Source organism: Falco naumanni, chromosome 15 (assembly GCF_017639655.2).
Source record: "Falco naumanni isolate bFalNau1 chromosome 15, bFalNau1.pat, whole genome shotgun sequence".
NCBI classification, from domain to species: Eukaryota; Metazoa; Chordata; class Aves; order Falconiformes; family Falconidae; genus Falco; species Falco naumanni.
In genome coordinates, this window is record NC_054068.1 from 22,531,277 (window position 1) to 22,552,088 (window position 20,812).

At 41.6% G+C, this 20,812-nt stretch overlaps 1 protein-coding gene and 1 non-coding gene across 12 annotated transcripts in view; both read left to right on the plus strand.

The window, feature by feature from the left end:
* Positions 1-20,812, plus strand: part of CNOT1 (CCR4-NOT transcription complex subunit 1) — a 61,465-nt gene that overhangs the window by 36,661 nt on the left and 3,992 nt on the right. For 5 of the 11 annotated variants that reach the window (XM_040615831.1, XM_040615836.1, XM_040615835.1 and 2 more), the window contains exons 24-44: positions 1,218-1,358; positions 2,264-2,443; positions 3,521-3,637; positions 4,041-4,151; positions 4,715-4,792; positions 5,098-5,275; positions 5,772-5,902; positions 6,457-6,753; positions 9,594-9,734; positions 9,833-9,937; positions 10,524-10,643; positions 11,203-11,397; positions 13,114-13,256; positions 13,865-13,973; positions 14,078-14,247; positions 15,329-15,581; positions 17,669-17,917; positions 18,549-18,712; positions 18,990-19,107; positions 19,575-19,676; positions 19,932-20,105. In XM_040615831.1, the coding sequence (XP_040471765.1) occupies positions 1,218-1,358; positions 2,264-2,443; positions 3,521-3,637; positions 4,041-4,151; positions 4,715-4,792; positions 5,098-5,275; positions 5,772-5,902; positions 6,457-6,753; positions 9,594-9,734; positions 9,833-9,937; positions 10,524-10,643; positions 11,203-11,397; positions 13,114-13,256; positions 13,865-13,973; positions 14,078-14,247; positions 15,329-15,581; positions 17,669-17,917; positions 18,549-18,712; positions 18,990-19,107; positions 19,575-19,676; positions 19,932-20,105 (3,276 nt within the window). The remainder of the gene's footprint in view (positions 1-1,217; positions 1,359-2,263; positions 2,444-3,520; positions 3,638-4,040; positions 4,152-4,714; positions 4,793-5,097; positions 5,276-5,771; positions 5,903-6,456; positions 6,754-9,593; positions 9,735-9,832; positions 9,938-10,523; positions 10,644-11,202; positions 11,398-13,113; positions 13,257-13,864; positions 13,974-14,077; positions 14,248-15,328; positions 15,582-17,668; positions 17,918-18,548; positions 18,713-18,989; positions 19,108-19,574; positions 19,677-19,931; positions 20,106-20,812) is intronic. The other 6 variants (XM_040615839.1, XM_040615841.1, XM_040615840.1 and 3 more) reach the window with 3 other exon arrangements.
* Positions 2,966-3,103, plus strand: LOC121098169. The gene has a single exon (XR_005831196.1). It is a non-coding gene; the product is annotated as a small nucleolar RNA SNORA46 (small nucleolar RNA).

Here is a 20,812-nt window from a genome sequence, read left to right on the forward strand (position 1 = left end):
GAGTGTGTATAGACAAAATTCGATTTAATTTCTATACTACAGGTTTTCAGACTGTGATCTGTATTTTATGTGTAAAGCATAGAACCTTCTAAAATATGACCAGCACTTCCGTAGAGGGAGGGTATTTTTGATCACGAAACTATAGAATTACTATGCTGTCAAGCAGAAATATGTTTATTAAGGCTTTAATTACCAGGACAATTACGGAACTGTCATTTCTATTAATGACTTGCAATAGGACTCTTGGGGCTTGAACACTTACTGCACACTAAATGACATTTGTCCTAGCAGTTCTAACTGCATTAAGTTGTTTAAATCTTTTGTCACTTGGGTAAACGGATCTCTGAACTGCTAGTCAGAGTTATTACAGGGTTGGCAGATTGATGGTATGGGCTACTTCACAGAAAGTGTTGGGCCACACTTGATCCCATGTGTATGCTGAGGATGTGTAGAGCTGTTACTGTGTGATAACTGATGTACCGTAAAGTCAAGCCTGTCTTGCTTCCTGGTACTGTTTCTGTATGGTTCTCTTAAAAGCAGCTCTTCAAACTAAAGGAGGTAAAAGCCAAAGGTAGCTGAAAGTGCTGTGAAGTGGGGCACGGTTCAGTGTGCCTGATTGCCATGTAGATGACATAATGGAGGTGGTTATATTTTTCCTGCTTTAAGCTCAAGTCATAATTGATGTTTAAATCTGTATCCCCTTTCCCCTTAATTGCAACATACCAGGTGCTAAAACCATTGGGTTCAGACCTGGAGCTGTAGGGACATGGATCACATCCTGTTGACTTGCAGTTGGTGTGCTCTCACAGTAACGAACCTCTGGGATTTCTCCTTCCCAGATCAGCACTGAAGTGCTCCTGGAGGCTCCCTGCTGGATGCTCATAATTGTATGGTGATTTTTCTCCAGGCTAAGAGTGTATGCATATGCAGGCTGTTAGGCTAATGTGTGCCATTGCAGTGGCAGCTATTATATATGAATGTAAGCTGGAGTGGTTTTTGTACAGCAGCATTCCTCTGCTGAGTATTGATCACAGTTTGTGGAATGAAAAAAAGCCCAACCACTTGGCTCCATTAGAGTGCTGCTGAAAATGAATCTGAGACAGTAGATGTCAGCTGATAAAGCTAAGTTCTTTTTTTGCTTGACAGAACAGAGCAAAAGTTTCTTCTTACGTTGCCTCTGGATACTATCTATTCTTAACTACTTGTTCTTCTTCCAGCCTTCCATTAATACTACCAACATTGATACACTGTTAGTAGCAACAGATCAAACCGAGAGAATTGTGGAACCTCCAGAAAATGTCCAGGAAAAAATTGCTTTCATCTTCAATAATCTGTCCCAGTCAAATATGACACAAAAGGCAAGTATGGAAGAACAGCAGTGAGATAACTTTTTTACTTCTGGAAATCCATTCTAAAGTGGTGGGTGATGATGTTTCTACAAAAATTCCAACTTGCAAAAAATTAGGAGGGTGCACACTGTAAAGAAGTAGTAGCTTTCAACACTTTCTGCCTTAACCTGTTTGGAGATACAATTTTTCAAGGAAAGAAGAGGTGGATAAAATATACTTGGTTTTAATCTTGCTTTCTCCTGCAACTTTCCTTGCTTCTGTATAGCCAGATCCTTTGTACTGAAGTATGTCCATAACGCTTTGCTTTCAGGAAAGCACTTCTAGCAGATGCCTAGCATAATTGCTGGACAGTCCTTTCTGATGTGTTTTTTCATTTGAAAGAACTGAAAAATATTACTGCAAGTTTCTGAAAAATATTACTGCAAGTTTCTGAAAAACATTAATGCACGTTTGAACATTCACATCACAAATGGGCTGGGTATCATTTAATAGTGCAAGGTTATGCTGATGGACTTCTATATTTCAAGCTGAAATTCAGGGAGTTTTTTCTGAACTAGTGGAAATTGGCAGTACTGCTGCCACCTGTGCTGTCTGCCTTGTGGATAGATGGCGTTCATGTAAGATACTGATACTTATTTTGCACTCAGCTGGTAAAAAGCTGAGAAGTAGGGGAAAGGTAAGCTCTTATGCCTTGCTGATTTTTTTTTTGTTATGATTAAGTCCTTACTGGTTGACAAGATACTTGGATAAAGAGACACTGATTTCCGAGGATTTCTTTTTTAAACAAAAAACCCCCCTATGTTAGTGTTAAAAGCGGTTGACTGACCATGACTGTGGCTGTCAGAGCTGACCTCAGAAATTCTTGGTCATCTTCTCATGTCTTCTGTGCATACTTTTTCTTTGGTTGGAGATAGGTTGAAGAATTGAAGGAAACAGTGAAAGAAGAGTTCATGCCTTGGGTGTCACAGTATCTTGTGATGAAGAGAGTCAGTATTGAGCCTAATTTCCACAGCTTATATTCAAACTTCCTTGACACACTTAAGAATCCGGAGTTTAATAAAATGGTTTTGAATGAAACCTACAGAAACATCAAGGTGAGTAGTGCAAGTTTTCTAATACTTAAGTAGCTTTAAAGATTCAGGAGTGTGCTGTTCTCATGCTGTTTGCTTACTGTGTTGCTGATCTTCAAATACAGAATATCATTCAAAAATCTACTTGCTAGAATACAATTAAGCTAACAGGTTACCTTCATGAATACTAGGGTTTTTCTACTTTCAGTTAGGAATGTGCCAAAGACTTAATTCAGATTGTGTAATGAGAGGGCAAATCTGCATTTGAATTCATATATGTAGGTGGACTCTTAAATCTGCGTGAAGCTTGCAAATTGTAACCTAGGGGGAAATTGCTTATGGTCTAGTTCTTTTTGTGCAGGGAAGATATGTAGATAAGAAAACCACACTCTGCTGTTTTGTTGTTCAAATAAGAATGAAGAGAAGGGGATGGTTTAGAAAGTGGGTGTGTAACAACCAAAATTTACTAGAGGTCTAAGGAAATGTGAAGGGGAGGAGGGAGAAGCAGTAGCCCAGAAGAGATGAGCAGATGAAACAGGTTTGTCAAGCACTATTTTTAAACCTGTTGGTGGAATTTCCTGACCACCATGGGTTACGCTATAGTGCAAAAGAATCTCCTGGCTCTTTATAGCACAGCTGACCTTGCTCTGTTCAGCTGATGCTACTCTGAAACAAGGAACAGAACTCACAGCAGAATACTTGGACACAATTTAAGTCTTGAAATGAGAGTTGAGTGTTTCCCAAGAAGTGCAAACTGTTGCCTTCAGGTCTGTGATGAAGCATTAAGAGGAATATTGCCTTTGAAAGTTATACTTCACTAAGTGAGTAGTCATAACAGTTTTGACAGAATAAGTGGTGAGGTCTGGGAAAGTTTAATCCTCTTTTTCTTTTTAATAGTCTTGAGAGAAACGAGTTTTGAAATTGTTACAGGCCGCTGCCTTCTAGTGAAGGCTGCTCTTGAGACTATCTAATGTGACTGAAGCTCAGAACTTAATGTTCTAAAACTTACAGTCTTCATTCAGATCAGTTGTTGGATTTGGTTTTCAGTCTCATTATCTTCTAGCTGTTGCTTGAGTTGCTTTTCTTGGTTTTTTTCATTAGGTACTACTGACATCAGATAAAGCTGCAGCCAACTTCTCAGACCGTTCCTTGTTAAAGAACCTTGGTCACTGGCTGGGAATGATTACGCTGGCTAAAAATAAGCCTATCTTGCACACGGTGAGCTTCTGTCCTTACAGATTTGTTGAGCATGAATTGGTATGCTGTTAGGAGGTAGCATAGGATGTTTGGGAAATGTTATCACCTTACTGGTGCCTCTTTTGTGTGTGAAGTACAAAGTATGATTCCACAGTTGGTCATTAATTTAAGGCTTCTAAATATTTTTTATATGAGAAGAGTTAGTAATTCTTGCCAAAATAAACGTCTCTTGTAAAATTGTATATCTGTAAATACGTGTTCAGAAAGTAACTGCTGCTTAGCAGTCAGTAAAATTCAAGGACTCTCTTGGCTTAACCTGGCCTTTATGTCCTATAAGGAAATAGTGTGTAAGTAGAATTTTTGTAGTGTGCTTGCTGTTTTCTCCATCCTCTTCCTCTTTTCAATTGTTGATGGTATTTTTCAGGATTTGGATGTGAAATCACTACTACTGGAAGCATACGTTAAGGGACAGCAGGAATTGCTTTATGTAGTTCCATTTGTTGCCAAAGTCTTAGAATCCAGTGTCAGGAGTGTGGTAAGTGACTTGAACAATAACTTCTGTCAGCAAAAAGTGGCAAAATCAGTATTGCAGAAAGTAATTAGCTTTTTTCACAAATTGAAAATGGAATTAATTTCATGGAGGGAATGAAAAGGGGTGTAAGGACTTAGGGAGTGAGGTTTTGGGAAAAGTACATGGCCCATGCATTTTTGCAGTCTAAATAGGTGGTGTCAGCTGAACTGTACTGTGGTATCCCCGATCAGAACTCTGTTGAGAAAAGGAAAGGGTGCTACTGAAGATGTGCTAGGATATATTCTTCACTATTTCTTTTAAATTCCTCCTACTCCTCTTTGTCAGTTCCTCTTGACAGAACTGATCTCTTGAAAGGACCAGGTCATTGTGTTTCCAGTTCAATGGTCAGCTAGCTTCCTAATCCATTTCCAGTCAAACAATAGTAATTTTAACCCTAATTGCAGCTGTACAAACTTTTCCACAGCTGTATGCACACATAGCTGTTCATCTTTCAAAATTTTCCAGTCATAAGTTATCTAGATGGTTCAAGAAGTCTATATAATACTGCTTTCCTCTTTCTCTTGTAGGTCTTCAGGCCTCCAAACCCATGGACAATGGCCATTATGAATGTTTTAGCTGAGCTACATCAAGAACACGATCTAAAAGTAAACTTCTATTTTTCTATACCTACTGAATATGAGATTTTCTTGACATACCAGTCAAGAAGGATGTTGTGAAAGACCAAATTTCACTACTTATGGGGAGAATTGGGCATTGCTTAATTTGATAGAACTTGGATGGAACTTTTCTCGTGTGAGGTCAGCATGCAAGATACTTGTCTAATCCTTAGTCACTATTAAAGTCTCTAAAAGGCATGGGGTTAAGAATGGGAAGCTTGGGAGTCCAGTGGCCCAGTAAATGTTTCGGGTATTTTCCTTGTCACATAACCTAAACTAGAATTGTTGTGCAGCTGAATCTGAAGTTTGAGATTGAGGTCCTCTGCAAGAATCTTGCACTAGACATCAATGAGCTGAAACCTGGAAGTCTCCTGAAAGATAAGGATCGTCTGAAAAATCTGGATGAACAGCTGTCTGCTCCAAAGAAGGATGTGAAGCAGTCAGAAGAGCTGCCACCCATCACAACAACTAGTAAGTCCATTTCATATAAAATCCAGACCCACACTACAGAAGTTCAAGTAAGATGGGTTATGCTATTGCAAAGAAGAATGTGAAGCTACATACGCTGTTGTTAACATTGCTGAATGCTTGGGAGCACTTGAATAATTTTGTAGTAGAAGTAGGTGTACAGAGTTTGGAGATGGGACAGGAATGGAAGCCATCCAGAGAGCTAAATCTACATATGCTGTGTGTAGCTGCTACTTAAAAGGGAGTGAAGCAGGATGATCTATTAACAAGACATGGGGGCTAAACTGTGTCATAACACGCATCTCTGATGAGGCTGGTTTGGTACTAATCATTGGGAAAAGAGAATAAAAATGGCTTGATAAGCCTAGGAGGCTTCATGATCAGACTGCAAAACCTTTGTTTCTTGGTCACTTGCTGGTTTAAGTGACAGTTATATGCTTCCAGTGTAAGTATTTGCTTTTCGGTAATGGTTCAATACAAACACTCTTGTATTCCACAGCTGCTTCTACAACTCCAGCTACCAGCACCACTTGTACAGCCACGGTTCCTCCACAGCCCCAGTACAGTTATCACGACATCAATGTCTATTCTTTAGGAGGGTTGGCTCCACATATTACCTTAAATCCAACGGTAAGTTTTAGACCTGGTTTGTTTTGCTAAAAGAATTCTTGCCACCAGTGTTGGCACAGATCTCAGCTGGTGGGAGCAGCATTTTGTAAGTTGAAGTTACTGAAGAGCCACTTCTCAAAAGCAATGGGGAGAGTGAATGCTAACAAGTAATCAAATGGAGGACTTCAGGGGTCATTAGTCATTACATTAGGAATGTTAGATGGTCAAGTGATCTTCACTGTGACATGAGTAACCAATAAATTTCTGGCAATAAGTGTCAGTTGGGATAGTTGCTGTTGGGACTTAAGTTTATAAGGAGCTTCTGTACTCCAGTCAGCAGCTTAGCTCCTAAGTTAGTCTGTCCATCGTGTTCAACTGAGACTTTGGAAGAAAAATGGTTGTGTCTCAGTTTCAGAATTGCCAAACATTGTGATGGCTGCACATGGAACGCAGGAGTAGTGCGCTGTAGTCGAGCTGTAACAGTAAGCTTAATTGTTCAGAAAGCGTAAATGTCTAGGGTAGATGGGATTCTAGTTTACTTTATTCTCACTTAACTTTCCCTACTCCTCCTCCAGATTCCACTGTTTCAAGCCCACCCGCAGTTGAAGCAGTGTGTGCGGCAGGCGATCGAGCGAGCAGTGCAAGAGCTTGTCCACCCGGTGGTCGATCGATCCATTAAGATTGCCATGACTACTTGTGAGCAGATAGTCAGGAAGGATTTTGCACTGGATTCAGAGGAGTCACGAATGCGTGTGGCTGCACACCATATGATGCGGAACCTGACTGCTGGGATGGCCATGATTACCTGCAGGGAACCTTTGCTGATGAGCATAGCTACCAACTTGAAAAATAGTTTTGCTACTGCACTGAGGGTAAGAGTCGCATCATCTGAAGCTTATTTCTAGCTTCTAGGACTGTAGACATCCAGCATTAGCAAATAAGTGCTCCACACTGTTGACTTGTTGATTAATTACATAGCTTAACTAGCATGAAGGTTAGTTTAGTGGACAAAAGTCTCATGAGTCTTGCAGAATTACAGTGAAAAAACTGTGCTGAGATTACAGCTTCATGTCAAATATTTAAGCTTGTAAGGTGGATCTTACTATGTTGCACACAAACTTCTTGACTACCTTTTTTATTTTGCCCTGACATTATCTTCAGTTTGATCACATCATGAAAGCCTTTGAGTGCTTATCTTTCTGTGGGTTTTGAGGTAGGAAAGCTAGAGTGGGGAGGAATGAATTGATTCTGGGTCTTTGTGGTGATGTCTTGGATTGGTTCAGCATGCATGCTTCAGGCAGATTTTATTTTACTTGTTACCAGTTACATAGTTGAGACTACTGTTCAGTTTCTGAATTCATTGAGTTTTCTAGAGGCTGTTTTCAGGTCTCTGTGGTGGGTTGACCTTGGCTGGATGCCAGGTGCCTACCAAACTGCTCTCTCACAACCATCCTCAGCAGAACAGGGGAGAGAAAATAAGATGGAAAAAAAATCCAACTTGTGGGTCAAGATAAAGACAATTTCATTAAAAGGTAGCAAAAGTCATGCACAAAACCCAAAAAAACAACTTCCCATTGGCAGGTGATGTTTGACCATTTACTGAAGCCCTTCTTCTCAGGATGTATAGCAGTTGCTCCAGAAGACAAATGTCATAAATAACAAATGCCTCCCCTTCCTCCTCCTTTCTCCTAGCTTTTATATCAGAGTAGATGTCGTATGGTATGGAATATGCCATTGGACACTTTGGGCCGGCCATCCTGGTTATGTCCCTGTCCTGTCAGTCTGTGTGTCATCATCCCCCAGATTTTGCCTGCCCACAGCCCTACTGGTGCTGGTGGGGAGGCTGGAGACACAGCCTTGATGCTGTGCCAGCGCTGCTCAGCAGCAGCCACAGCACTGGTGTGTTACCACCACCTTTCTAGCTACTGATACAAGCACAGCAGCACAAGGGCTGCTACGGGGCTTAGCCAGGTGAAATACAGTCTCTTAGTGAACAAAGTTTCAGCTAAAGTGGTAGCTTTCCCTTCTTGATTAAGTAGAACAATTCACAAACTGCTGGGCAGAACAGCGGCTGCTACCCAGAGTACTTCCCGTGCTTACCGTCAGTGTTGGCAACTGACACAAGGCTGTCCTTTCAGGAATTAAAAAAAAATAAAAAAATTTAAGGAGTGCCTACCTGTTGCCTGTCGTCATTTCCCATCGGTGGCGAGCAATAGTGCAAAGGCCCTTTTGCATTGGGGTTTCTCTTGCATGGTAGCTGGCTCAAGGGCAGGATTTAATGGTCCAAAGGGAGCACAAAATGTGAGCAAGAACTGCATCTGCATGTATGGGATGGGTAGGACCATGGTGTAACTCCCAGGCCTCAGCTGCTGTTGACCCTTCGTATACAGAACTTCAAGTAACTTGATTGCAGAGATGAAGAGCAGGAAAAGCATACAAATACATCTTGTTCTGTCAGTCTTAAACACAAGGATGGGAATGAACAGTTGTAGTGCTGCTTTGTGAATGTGTGAGCCGAGCTAGTGACCACTCTTCGCTGTGCTAATTATGATTCAGAGTTTGGATGTCAAGCTAATAACTGTAAGAGAAAGCATTGTTATCCTCTGTTTAATAAAAGGGGCACAAGTGCCCCTTTGGTATGCAGTTTTGCTGTGGTTCATCAGATAATTACTACGGTTCACATAGGGAGGTAGTGGGAGAAATGCAGAAATGCAGGTTACCTTTTGGGTGGTACGAGAAGGTAGAGATGTGACACCTGAGTTGTGGAGGCAGGGTGAACACAGACTGGTGTTCCAGCTGTGCCTGTCGACCAAGGTATGATGTACCACTGAAGAACGTGCCTAAGCAACAGTTATTCCAGTTTTGTGGAAGACTTAGTGCTGTGTATTGCGGTGTTTGCAAAATGTCGTAAATGCTCTGAAAATCTAACACAGTAGTAGTTTTTCTTGTATTCCTGAAGATGTACAGCATTGATACAGGATCAGTTGTAATCGAAGGAAGTTTTCTTGAGGGGTAGTTGTAGAAACATTGAGTTGCAGAATGCTGTACGAGACATCTAAAAACTTGACATCTGGCTTACTGTATGAAGTGGGGTAACTATTTTATTTGAGAGAAGTAGTGTAGTACTCAGGAATTAATGAAAGAGGGGTAGATTGGAATGTTTGCCTTTATATGTGCATTCCATTTCCAGTGGGAGTTGCTGCTTTGCACCCTGGAAAGTAAGTCTGTCTGTTCAGGGTACTCATAAAGCAGAAAACTTGAACCAGAAAGGGAACCTGCTGAAAAAGGCCTAGGACTACTGTTTTGCATAATTATCGATGCACCTTTATATCTTCTGATTACAACCTAGGAAGTGGAGAAACTTTTACGCTGTGATGAGAGGCTTGCTTTTCCTGCATTAGCCTCTGTTGTATGTGCATTGGTCTAAAGCAGGGCTTTATTTCTATGCCCTGGAGGTAGGTTGGTGGAGAAGATGGAGAATCTCCAGCTGTTTTGTTCCTTGTTGAGAGTCTTCACTGTCATCTTGCCTACATGTTTTATTCAGAGCTATGCAAAATTAAATTTGTTATTGTATGTTCCGTGCAAAGAGAGCACATTCCTAAGAGCATTCTTTTTTTATGCTGATGTTCGTAGAGGCAGTGGTGCTGGTTTTAAGGCCGGTGATATACTGGGAAAACGTACAGCCTTCACTGTTTGTTGTGGTTTTCAATAGGCAGCCTCCCCACAACAGAGGGACATGATGGAACAGGCAGCTGCCCAGTTAGCACAGGATAACTGTGAGCTAGCATGCTGCTTTATCCAGAAGACTGCTGTGGAAAAGGCAGGCCCCGAGATGGATAAGAGGCTGGCAACTGTAAGTATGGGACTGCTGTGTTTTAAATGTATTATAAGTGCTCATATACATCCAGACTCAGTCTAAAATTCAGTGTGGGTTTTGGGTGTTTTCCCCAGGAATTTGAGCTCAGAAAACATGCTAGACAAGAAGGTCGTCGGTACTGTGATCCTGTTGTGTTAACTTACCAGGCTGAGCGGATGCCGGAACAGATCAGGTTAAAGGTGAGGATATTAACTGAGCTTCGTTCTGATGCTGCTCTTCTCCACCTTCTGCTAAGTGGATGGCGCAGCTTCAGCTGAGCAATCCCCTATATTGTTAGTTTTGTCTAACAGTGCAACTGCTGTTAGCTTGATTAGTCATGAAATGCATGAATATGGTTTTCCAAAATGGGTGTTGATACAGTTTACTGCAATTGCTTGAGGACATTAGAAGTCCTCTCCCTTGTTCTGTGCTGTTCCTTTCACTGAAAGGCGACTGGTCTGTTTTGTTGTCTTGTCTCCTTTATATTTTCTTTTCTTAAAGGATATACCATGTGCTCTCAGAGTACTTCTCTTGTGCATCAGACATGCATGAAGCCATTATTCAGTTATTCCTGTTTCTGGGAATGTGAGTTGCAGTTGTAGAGCAAAATCCACCTGTTAGGAAGTGTGGCAGGAGGGAGAACCTCAGTGCACATCAGCTGATTCAAACTTCTTGATGTCTAGGCCTCTGTTTAAGAATGTGACTGAGCAAGTTACCTGTTACATAAACTGCCCTCATTTGACTGCCACAGCGCTTAACGAACTTAATGTTCTTTTCCTTGCAAAGGTTGGAGGTGTGGACCCAAAACAGCTGGCTGTTTATGAAGAGTTTGCACGCAATGTCCCTGGCTTCTTGCCTACCAATGACTTAACTCAGCCTACAGGATTCTTGGCTCAGCCTATGAAGGTAGAGATTTCTGAATTAATCTGCTTGAGAGTACTATAGCACTTTTGGTGAATGTGGCGGAACTTTCATTCTTTGCTAGAAAACTAGTAAGAATCAAACATTTGTATTGCTTGGGAATAGTGATTGAAAGTTGTGTTCATTTCAATGTCAAACTAATGGCAACATTGTTTATATCGAGTCCTTGGGGATTTGTAACCCAAACTGAGATGAGATCTGCAAGTTATAATGCCTATGTGTAGCTCTAGCAGCAGCAAAACATTTTATTCAAATCTCAGATAACTTCTGCAGGAAGATTGTGGATGGCAAGCATGGATTTTGAGACAATGAACAGGATTTTTTATGCATACTTGGTCTTAAGGACTGCAGGAATTGCTTGCTGGTTATTTCCATAGCTTAATCGGCTCATATTTGTGTATTTAAAATGCCAGCTTAAATAACCACAGTACTGTAGAAGTTTAAATTCCAGATTATATGATTTCTGAAGCAGAAGAGCCAATCAGTATTGGAGTTTCACAAATGTAATCCTTGCAAAAATCATTCATTCCCACTTTCTCTTAAGCAGCAAGCTTGGGCTACAGATGACGTAGCACAAATCTATGACAAATGTATGACAGAACTGGAGCAGCACCTGCAGTCCATTCCGCACACCCTGGCCATGAATCCTCAAGCTCAAGCGCTGCGCAGCCTCTTGGAGGCAGTGGTGGTGGCTCGTAACTCCCGTGATGCTATTGCTGCACTTGGACTACTGCAGAAGGTGAGTGTTAACAACTCTTCTCCTGTAACAACTTGCCTAGAGTTTATTACTCATCTGGTTTGTGAACTGTCTTGCCTGGTGACTGTGTATCTTCATGCATCCTGTGGAACTTGCTCGGTGAACAATACTGTACAACTGCTATCTTTGGAAATTCGGTAAATAAAATTAGAGGGCTGTGTTGTTCACTTGGTTTATTGTACTCCCAGTGGCCACACTGCTGTGGAAGAAAGCTGGTAGAGAATCCTAGGGCTTAGGGGAGTTTTGTTCAGATGTGGCAAGTAGAGAGCTGTTGCACTCCAGAATGGTCTTTGATTTCAGGATGACTTGTAGGCTAAGACAATGTTTGAACTGCCCTTGTAGGTAGATAGTATTGAGCGTAGTCCTGGATTTAGTGGCACACCTGGGGATTATATTTTGCAGTAACTGATAAATTAGTATGCATGGTGGGTTGACCCTGGCCAATAGCCAAGCATCCATCCAGCTCCTTGCTCATTTTGCTTTCCTGCAGGACAGGGAGAAAAGAAGAGGGAAAGCAAGATGACTTGTTCATTCAGATTCTGATAGTTTGCTATGGAAAGCAAAAGCTCTGTGCACAAATGAATTAAAAAAATAAACCAAAATGACTGCTTCCCATCAGCATGCAGGTGTCTAGCCAGTGCTTAGAAAGCAGGGCTTCAGCATTTGCTTGGGAAGGCAAACATTACTATGAATGCCCCTTTCATCCTCCTTTCCCTGAGCTTTTATTGCTGAGCATGATGTCATACGATATGGAATATTCCTTTATTGTTTGGGTCAGCTGTCCTGGCTGTGCTGCTTCCCAACCTCTTGCTGATCCCCAGCCTACCCACTGGTGGGGGAGGCAGAGCAGGAAAGAAAGTCTTAATGCTGTGCAAGTGCTGTTCAGCAACTAGTGAAATGCTGGTGTGTTGTCAAACACTGTTTCAGCGCACATCCAAAGCTCAGCGCCATATGGGCTGCTACAAAGAAAATTAACTCCATCCCAGCCAGAACTATAGACTATACCAGGTGGGGAGTGTTGCAGCAGGCTCTGTGAGCTTAGCTGGTGTCAGTGCCTGTGTAGTAGTGCAGAGTGTAGTGACGGATGTGGAGAAAAATCCATTTGAGTATAGTGGAAGGATCCAAGAACAGTGGCAAAACAAAAGTAGCTGAAAGCTAGAAGGAAAGTCTTTGTTCTTGACAGATAGTGCTGTTGAAGGATCCAGGCCTGATTAGGACTTGACTGGGTAAGTTGGACTGCCACTGTAAGACTCCTTCCCTTTGCTATAGACCAGTACAGATGCATCTGAGTGCTGCAGCTCTTTTTCTAAAGAACCTGATAGCTGACCTCTGGCAGGTCTGTAAATTTTCTTTCATGTAGTTTTTCATGACTCGTATGCAGAATTGCTTGTGAGGAGGCACTGACTTACGGAAGCATGAACGAATGCAGTCTTTCATACAGTTTGGTGTGTGTATATAAAGCCAGTGGGGTGTAGAGAGACCATAGGCTTGATTGTGGTAGGACAGCTGTGTACAGTGAATGTGTAGATGCCATAGTAGCTGGTAAAATCCCACACAGATTTATCAAAGAGCATGATAACTGATTCGGTTTTTGCATGTCTGCTGAGTCTTCTGGTGTTAACTCTTGCTGATGTAATTTGCAGAAGATTTGGAAGAGGACTTGTTTTTTCCTCTGCTAACAGGTTGCATCTGTTCTAGGCTGTAGAGGGCTTACTGGATGCCACCAGTGGGGCAGATGCTGACCTTCTGCTTCGCTATCGTGAGTGTCATCTGCTTGTGCTGAAGGCTCTGCAGGATGGCCGTGCATATGGATCTCCATGGTGTAATAAACAGATTACTAGGTCAGTTATGAGACAACAGGAATATTGAAGTAGCTTTCATCACCTTTTGGGAGTTACTGTGTTACTCTGAATCACTTGCCAGTTAATATTTTGCATTGCTTCAATTTGGACAGACAAAATAACTAGCTCTTGTCAAAAGCAACTAGATCTTCTGATAATGCTGCTTCATCCTAGAACATGATGGGTATCTTTAGTGGAATTAGGCATTAGAGATGATCTGGGAGTCTCTTCCTCACTTTATAGAGAATGTCTCTATACGCTGTCACAAATGATATGACATGGCATATGCCTGCAGCAGAAGCACTAGTGCTTCATCTAGGCAGACGTGCCACTTTGTCCTTAGAAGAAAGGCTTCTTATACTTCATCAACTGAATCTTCATCAACATCAATCTTAAAGGGCTGTTGGACCAGTTGTGCAGGGCAACAAATGCTTGAGGCTGATAACTGTTCTGAACAAAAACATTACCTTAGAGAATGCTCTACAAGAAGCATCTGTTGGAGCTAAGTGATGAATCACAGTGAATGGCAGTTTCTTAAGTGTTAGGTTTAAGTTGCTTCACTTCAATTGTGTTTAAGTACACTTCTTAAAAGAAGTTCAATCCTTCAGGTGCCTGATTGAATGCAGAGATGAATATAAGTACAACGTGGAAGCTGTGGAGCTGCTAATCCGCAATCACCTTGTTAACATGCAGCAGTATGACCTTCACTTGGCTCAGGTAAAGAGAACAGAGATCCTGCTCTCTGGAGAAAAGTTATGGTCAGTCCACTGTAAGACTCATGGTTGAACTTTCATTTTTAATTGCCTTTTTCATGTTGACAGTCAATGGAGAATGGTTTGAATTACATGGCAGTGGCATTTGCCATGCAGTTGGTAAAGATCCTGTTGGTGGATGAGAGAAGTGTTGCTCACGTAACAGAGGCAGATCTGTTTCACACCATTGAGACACTCATGAGGATTAATGCTCATTCCAGAGGAAACGCCCCGGAAGGGTGAGATTGAAATACTGTGCAATATATTACTTCTCTCGTGCTCGCTTATGATTAGAACTTTATATAGGCAATGTCTCACATCATTCAATCATACGGTGTTAAACTTTAGGGCTGCAATCCTGTGTAAGTTTAAACTGTCACTCTGATGTAATGATGCTGATTTTATGCCAAAATACAGGCAGTTGCAGTATAATGGCAAACTGAATGCTTTAGCAGGAAAATCTTTGCACTGTGCTCCAAAAATACCATGGTACCATGCGAGAAGCTTGCTTGAGTTCCTACTTTATCTGAAATTTAGGCAGTATTCTTACCTGTTTAAATTGTAACTATCTAGGTGTTAAATCTTAATCAAAAGCAATTCATCAAATTAGACAATCCTTTCTGGTTTTTTAGACAATTTTGTTTAGAAGCAATCATCCACCGATCTCACGTGGCTTATGTATCCATGAGCAGATAATTGGGTAGCAAATGTGACAGCATCTGGCAATACCTATGGGACTTGCAGGCCTCTTAGTAATAGGGTGGAAGCAGCTGCTGCTGGATTTGAGAAAGACGTGGATTGGAGCTTGGAGAACTCCTGGATTACTGTGAGAGCAATCAGCAGCTGGCTGGTGGTGGTGGCAGCGGCTGCCACTACCAACACAACTGCTAGTGGGAGGTCCCAAAACTGAATTCCTTTTGTCTGCAGTTGGTGAGGGTAGACTGTCGTTGCTGTATGACTTGAATTTCACTGCAGCAAAATCTAGTGCCCCAAGTCAGGCTGTTCAGCACTGGCGTCTCACTGTCTCGGAGCATTTTAGGGCTTCCGAAGTCTGCAAAGTGAAGCTATTTCCAGTACTTGTGTTGCTTTGTTGCAGCACATTTACTGCATGAATTGGAGTGGAACTTCAAAGTTGGTGTGACTTCAGTGTTCCTTCTTTCATCATAAATGCATCTGCTTTTCTGGTGAGGACTGGAAGATAGGAAGACTTAGCATAAGAAATAATTTGCTTGCTTTCAGCTATGTTGACTGAGCTTCCAGTTCTTCCAGCACGGGGATGAGAAATTCTAACCCAGCTCTTGCTCTGGTTTCTTGTATTAGATTACCTCAGCTGATGGAAGTGGTCCGGTCAAACTATGAAGCAATGATTGATCGTGCTCATGGAGGTCCCAATTTCATGATGCATTCAGGAATTTCTCAAGCCTCTGAGTATGATGATCCTCCAGGTCTGAGGGAGAAGGCAGAATACCTCCTGAGGGAGTGGGTGAACCTCTACCATTCCGCTGCAGCGGGCCGTGACAGTACCAAAGCATTCTCTGCGTTTGTTGGACAGGTAGAGCTTTTGGAAAGAAAGGTGCTTTTTATTCAACATAAGTAGGGTGTGATGCCCTCCATTTTTAAAGCAGTGTTATAACCCATGTTAGGCATCCTTTTGAAACTTACAGGTGTATAGCAGTTGACTAACAAAATTTTGTCTGGTTTTGATGGTAAAGTTCTGTAGAAACCCTTATCCTTCACCAAATCATGTTCTTCAGCTACTGTAGGAACAAGCTGTCAGTTCAGATCATGAGTTTTGGGATAGGTTTGGTGGGAAGAGAACTTAGCTGAGCGCGCTGTTGGGAATAGTTCTGACATGCTCTATGTAATGAAGCTTGACTAGTGGTGCTCCTTACGGGTAACAGTAAAAGCTCTTGACAGCCTACAGGAGGAAATGTCTTGGAGATGTGGGTGAATTGTTTTGGACCATGTGAGCAATGGAATCCTTTTTCTAACTGGAACCATTAGAATGAAGAAAAACTGGCAACTTTATTAGCTAAAGTGGTGTCTAGATTTAAACAGCTTCCAGCGCTTCAGGGCAGCTTAACAGGGGTTACAAACAGCACACGTCTGCCTTCAAGTATGATTGAGAAGAGAGATGCCCTTAGTAGCCCAGCATGTGTGGCAACAAACTCCTGAATCTGCAGTCATCTTCCTCAAACTGTGTTTCTGGCAGCTTCTTGACTGTGGCTGCAAGGAAGCTGCTGATTTAGTCTATTTGTATTGTGTTCTCTTAAAATACCTGTGTTAATACCACAGAGATGCTACAGATTTTGCAGCTACTAAGGAAAAGAAGTTCAAGCTACAAAGTATGCATAAAGATCTTGACTGATGCAGTGATTTTTCATGCAACTTTAGTGTCCTTGTGTACTGGCTTGTAGCCATCTTTGTTTTGGTTAGGCTTCTACTGTACAGCATCTTTTTGAATGATAGTAACAGGTCTTGTGTTAAACACACTTTTTTTAAAAAATAACTTACCTCTTCACGTGCCCTTACTTATTTTTAATACCTTAAAGTATTCTTAGAAAGTGTACTTTGGTGTAGTACACTCATACTCAATGCACTTTTGACGTGATTCACGTTTACCACACTTGTTTGCTTACCTTTTTGTTCACATTTGATCAATTTGAAATAGCAATTGAAATATATCAAAGTGCAGTGGTTTGTGTTGGTTTTTTTCTGTTACAGGTTTTAGCCATGGGTTTTAAAGGAGTATTTTGTAATAACTGTATTAAAAAGGTTTTATTACTGAACTTAAGTGATTGTAATTTTGGCTGCTTGAATTAAGCGTTGCTTTCTTTCCACTGGTCTTTAGGACAAGGAGCATAGAACTTTGAAGGCAGATAAATGTATTACTTTAAAAAAAAAAACCAAACATTTGTCCAGAACTGCTGGAAGTTACCAAAGAGTTAGTGATCATGGTGTTTATATAGTTTAATGTCTGTGCAGGAGTTTAGAAGTTACATGCTTTTTCAAAACCCAGAGGTTTCCTGCACTGTAATTGGTTTCATTTTGATGGCTTTGATACTGTGGATAATAAATGAAAGTAGGTCTCTTTTTGTATGTATATTATGAAAAATACTACCCCAATGCAAACCAAAAAAGCCCACACCAGTCTTTCTGTGCATGCGATGTTCCTGTAAGGAGAATTTACCATTCGGATGCAGTTGGCTTCTACAGAATGTTGCTGCAAAGTAGTGATGGTTCTGAGCTAGTAGCACAAGGTCTGCCCTTCCCAGAGCTTGTACCCGCTGTGTGGGCTCCAAAAGGCCCGACAAACTGAACTGCTTCTGCCTCTTGCTGTCCTTCATGAAAGGTGGAGTGGTGGTGGCAGAACTAATACTAAAACAGCCTCCTCAGCTATGCTGATGCTTGAAAAGAAGTAGGATCAAAAGACTGTTTGGGAGTAAATGTACTAAAATTGTGTTGTCATCCTCAAACTACTTTGAAAATATTAATCTTGTGGAAAAGTAGCACAGAGATCTTGCTACTCATCTCTTGAAAGTGTGCTAAAAATTGTGCCAGGCAAGATGGGTGCTTTATAGAGTATGCGTTGTTTGAAATAAGTTGTAAAATGAACTTTCTGTGGTTACAGTTCTGAGGTTTTTTTCCTTTCCTGGGTAGATGCACCAGCAAGGAATCCTGAAGACAGATGACCTCATCACCCGCTTTTTCCGCCTTTGCACTGAAATGTGTGTTGAAATCAGCTATCGTGCTCAGGCTGAGCAACAGCATAATCCTGCTGCCAACCCCACTATGATTAGAGCCAAGTGCTACCACAATCTGGATGCCTTTGTGCGACTTATTGCACTGCTAGTGAAGCACTCTGGGGAGGCCACCAACACAGTTACAAAGATCAACCTCCTGAATAAGGTTGGGAACCCTTTTTGTACTTGTTGCATTTCAAGTGAATAAGCGGGTGTGCCTTTGCTGAGAACTGTGCAATGTAGACTTCAATACAGGCTGCTGCTGAAGAACCAGATGAGGCTTTTAATGGGTTGGTTTACTGAAATGATAAACTGTTGAGTGGAGCATCAGGATGCCAAGTGGCTTTCCTGTTCACAAGGATTTAATATCAAACACTCCTGAAATTCACCTTTGTGTTTTGAAATGAAAAAGTCAACTGCTGTTGTTTTGAGGCATTAGAAAGTGTGGCTTAACGCTGGTGATTCCTGGGTGTCTGCCTTGATTTTTCTGAGGGCCTTGCCTGTACTCTTCAAGCTACTTGGTTTATGGCTGTATGGTCTTAATTACTTAAAACCTTCTAATGCTGCCTAGTCAGTCATTCTGACTGTGATCTGTGGGACAGGGGGAGAAAATTACACTGGCTGGGAGTTGCTGATATAGATTATAATATTAATTTATGGAATGCTTCCAGTAACTAGAATTTTTGGTTCTTGTTAGAATCTACTGATTTTCTTTTACTGATGGTAAAAGTATTACCTCTAGGCTGACTTGCAAAGCAGTTCTTGCTGTCACTGCTGAAGTGCCTTGATCTCTTTAGGTTCTTGGTATTGTGGTGGGAGTTCTTCTGCAAGACCATGATGTTCGGCAGAGTGAGTTTCAGCAGCTTCCTTACCATCGCATTTTCATCATGTTGCTGTTGGAATTAAATGCTCCTGAGCATGTGCTGGAGACCATCAACTTCCAAACACTCACCGCTTTCTGGTATGTATTTGAGATTGGCCACAATGCTCATCCTTTCCCAGTAGGATCAAGGGTTTTCACCTAAAGGCTGTCAGACTGTTCCTTTGTGGTGGCTTAATCACATTTGGAATAACTGGTTCTCCTATATACTGTCCACTTCCTTTTTTTAAGGAAGATGACTGGTAAAACCAAGATGCTAAAATGCCTTGCTTTTGGGGGCCGTGTATGTTTTCCCTCAATGTTATGAAAAGCAATCTTATTGCTGTGCACTTCTAACCTGCTCTAACTTTTCTTTCAGTAACACATTTCACATCCTGAGGCCTACAAAAGCTCCAGGTTTTGTTTATGCCTGGCTGGAACTGATCTCCCATCGGATATTTATTGCAAGAATGCTGGCACATACACCACAGCAGAAGGTGTGGCTGCAGTTTATCTCTTCTGAGTTAAAAAGATCACACAGATGCTTATCTGGTGTGGTGCTGTTTCACATCTCTAGAAGTGCACTAGTAGCATGGCTGTTCTGTTTTTGTTTTCCATATTCACAGTAACCTAACTGCATGGAGCAGAGTCTTTGTGTCAATAAACTATGGGTTATAAGGTGAATTGAATTTAATAAACATGCCTTTGTCGAAGTGTGGAAGAGCTGTAGTCTAGACCAAATACTGTCAACCTGATATGGCATGTTGAGTGTTCTGGAAACACCTATAGGATGTGATATGCAGCTAAAGCCTGTGATATGAGCAGTGCTGCACTTGCTGCTAGAGCTAGCAGTAGGACATAAATTTGATCCAGGTTTATAGGAAGACTAATCTAATTATAGTTTTGAAGCCAAGATAACTGCTCTTCGTTGCATGTTTTCCACCTGCTGTTTATTTCTTGACAGGGTTGGCCTATGTATGCCCAGTTATTGATTGATCTCTTCAAGTACTTGGCTCCTTTCCTTAGAAATGTGGAACTCACCAAACCTATGCAAATTCTTTACAAGGTAAAAATAAGTCAGCCAATATATGGTACTTCCAACCAAAGTTGTCTGCAAGTAGTGGTGTTCTGGTAGCAAAGTGGGATTTACTGGTTTTATATCTTAAGTTAAATGCAAATCTGGTGTGGGACAGAAACGGGCTACCTTCCCAGATTAACATTAACAGGAAGAAACTAATCCTGTGACATAGAAGGTGGCTTTGCAAGCTTCTGGGCAGTTTCTAGTTAACACATTTATTTTATATTATATTTTATTTCACAGGGCACTCTGCGAGTGTTGCTGGTCTTGTTGCATGATTTCCCAGAATTTCTTTGTGACTACCACTATGGGTTCTGTGATGTGATCCCACCTAACTGTATTCAGCTAAGGAATCTGATCCTGAGTGCCTTCCCACGGAACATGAGGCTTCCAGACCCTTTCACCCCCAATCTAAAGGTAGAACTTAAGAGTTTGATAATGGGAAACTTTAATGCTCCAAATACTCCTTATCCAGTTTTTTGGCAGAGACTGCAATTTTGGGAGCAGTTTAACTGATACTTGGATTAATGCAACCATTCAAAACTTAACAGGTAACTCAAAACTTAAGTGACACAGCAGCTAGCAGAACAGCATTATCTTTTTTTTAAAGCAGGTAGATTTCAGTTGTGTTCATAATGCTGTGTTTGATGTATTCCGTACAGAGCAGGATACAGTCCTTGTCCTGTATGGGATTTGTGGCAGTTGGAAGCACAGAGCTTGCTTCTGGTCTGTATGGCTTTGTTGGCACCCATACTTGCTTGGCTTGCTTACAGAGTCTGTGCGGGTTCAACCTGGAAGGACAGGCTGTCAGGGCTAGTGTTACATGAGAACTGCTTTGAGAACCCAGCTCTTGCACAGGGAAAACCAGAGGGCTTTTCTTTTTCCAAAGGGATACTGACTTGATGGTGTCCCTAGATCTGACTGGCATGCGGTGCTGGAGCAAGGGCATCTTTATCATTTTACAGTCTCATTTGTTACTGAAAAACACTCTTAAGCTGTCTTTGTGGCTTTGCTCTTTGAAAGTTCAGCCAATGGTTCTTGTCTCAGTTTTATTCAGCACGTGCCGAATTGTACAGTTCCTGCTCTGCAGGATGCATGACGATTGTGTTCAGTTAACTAATCGT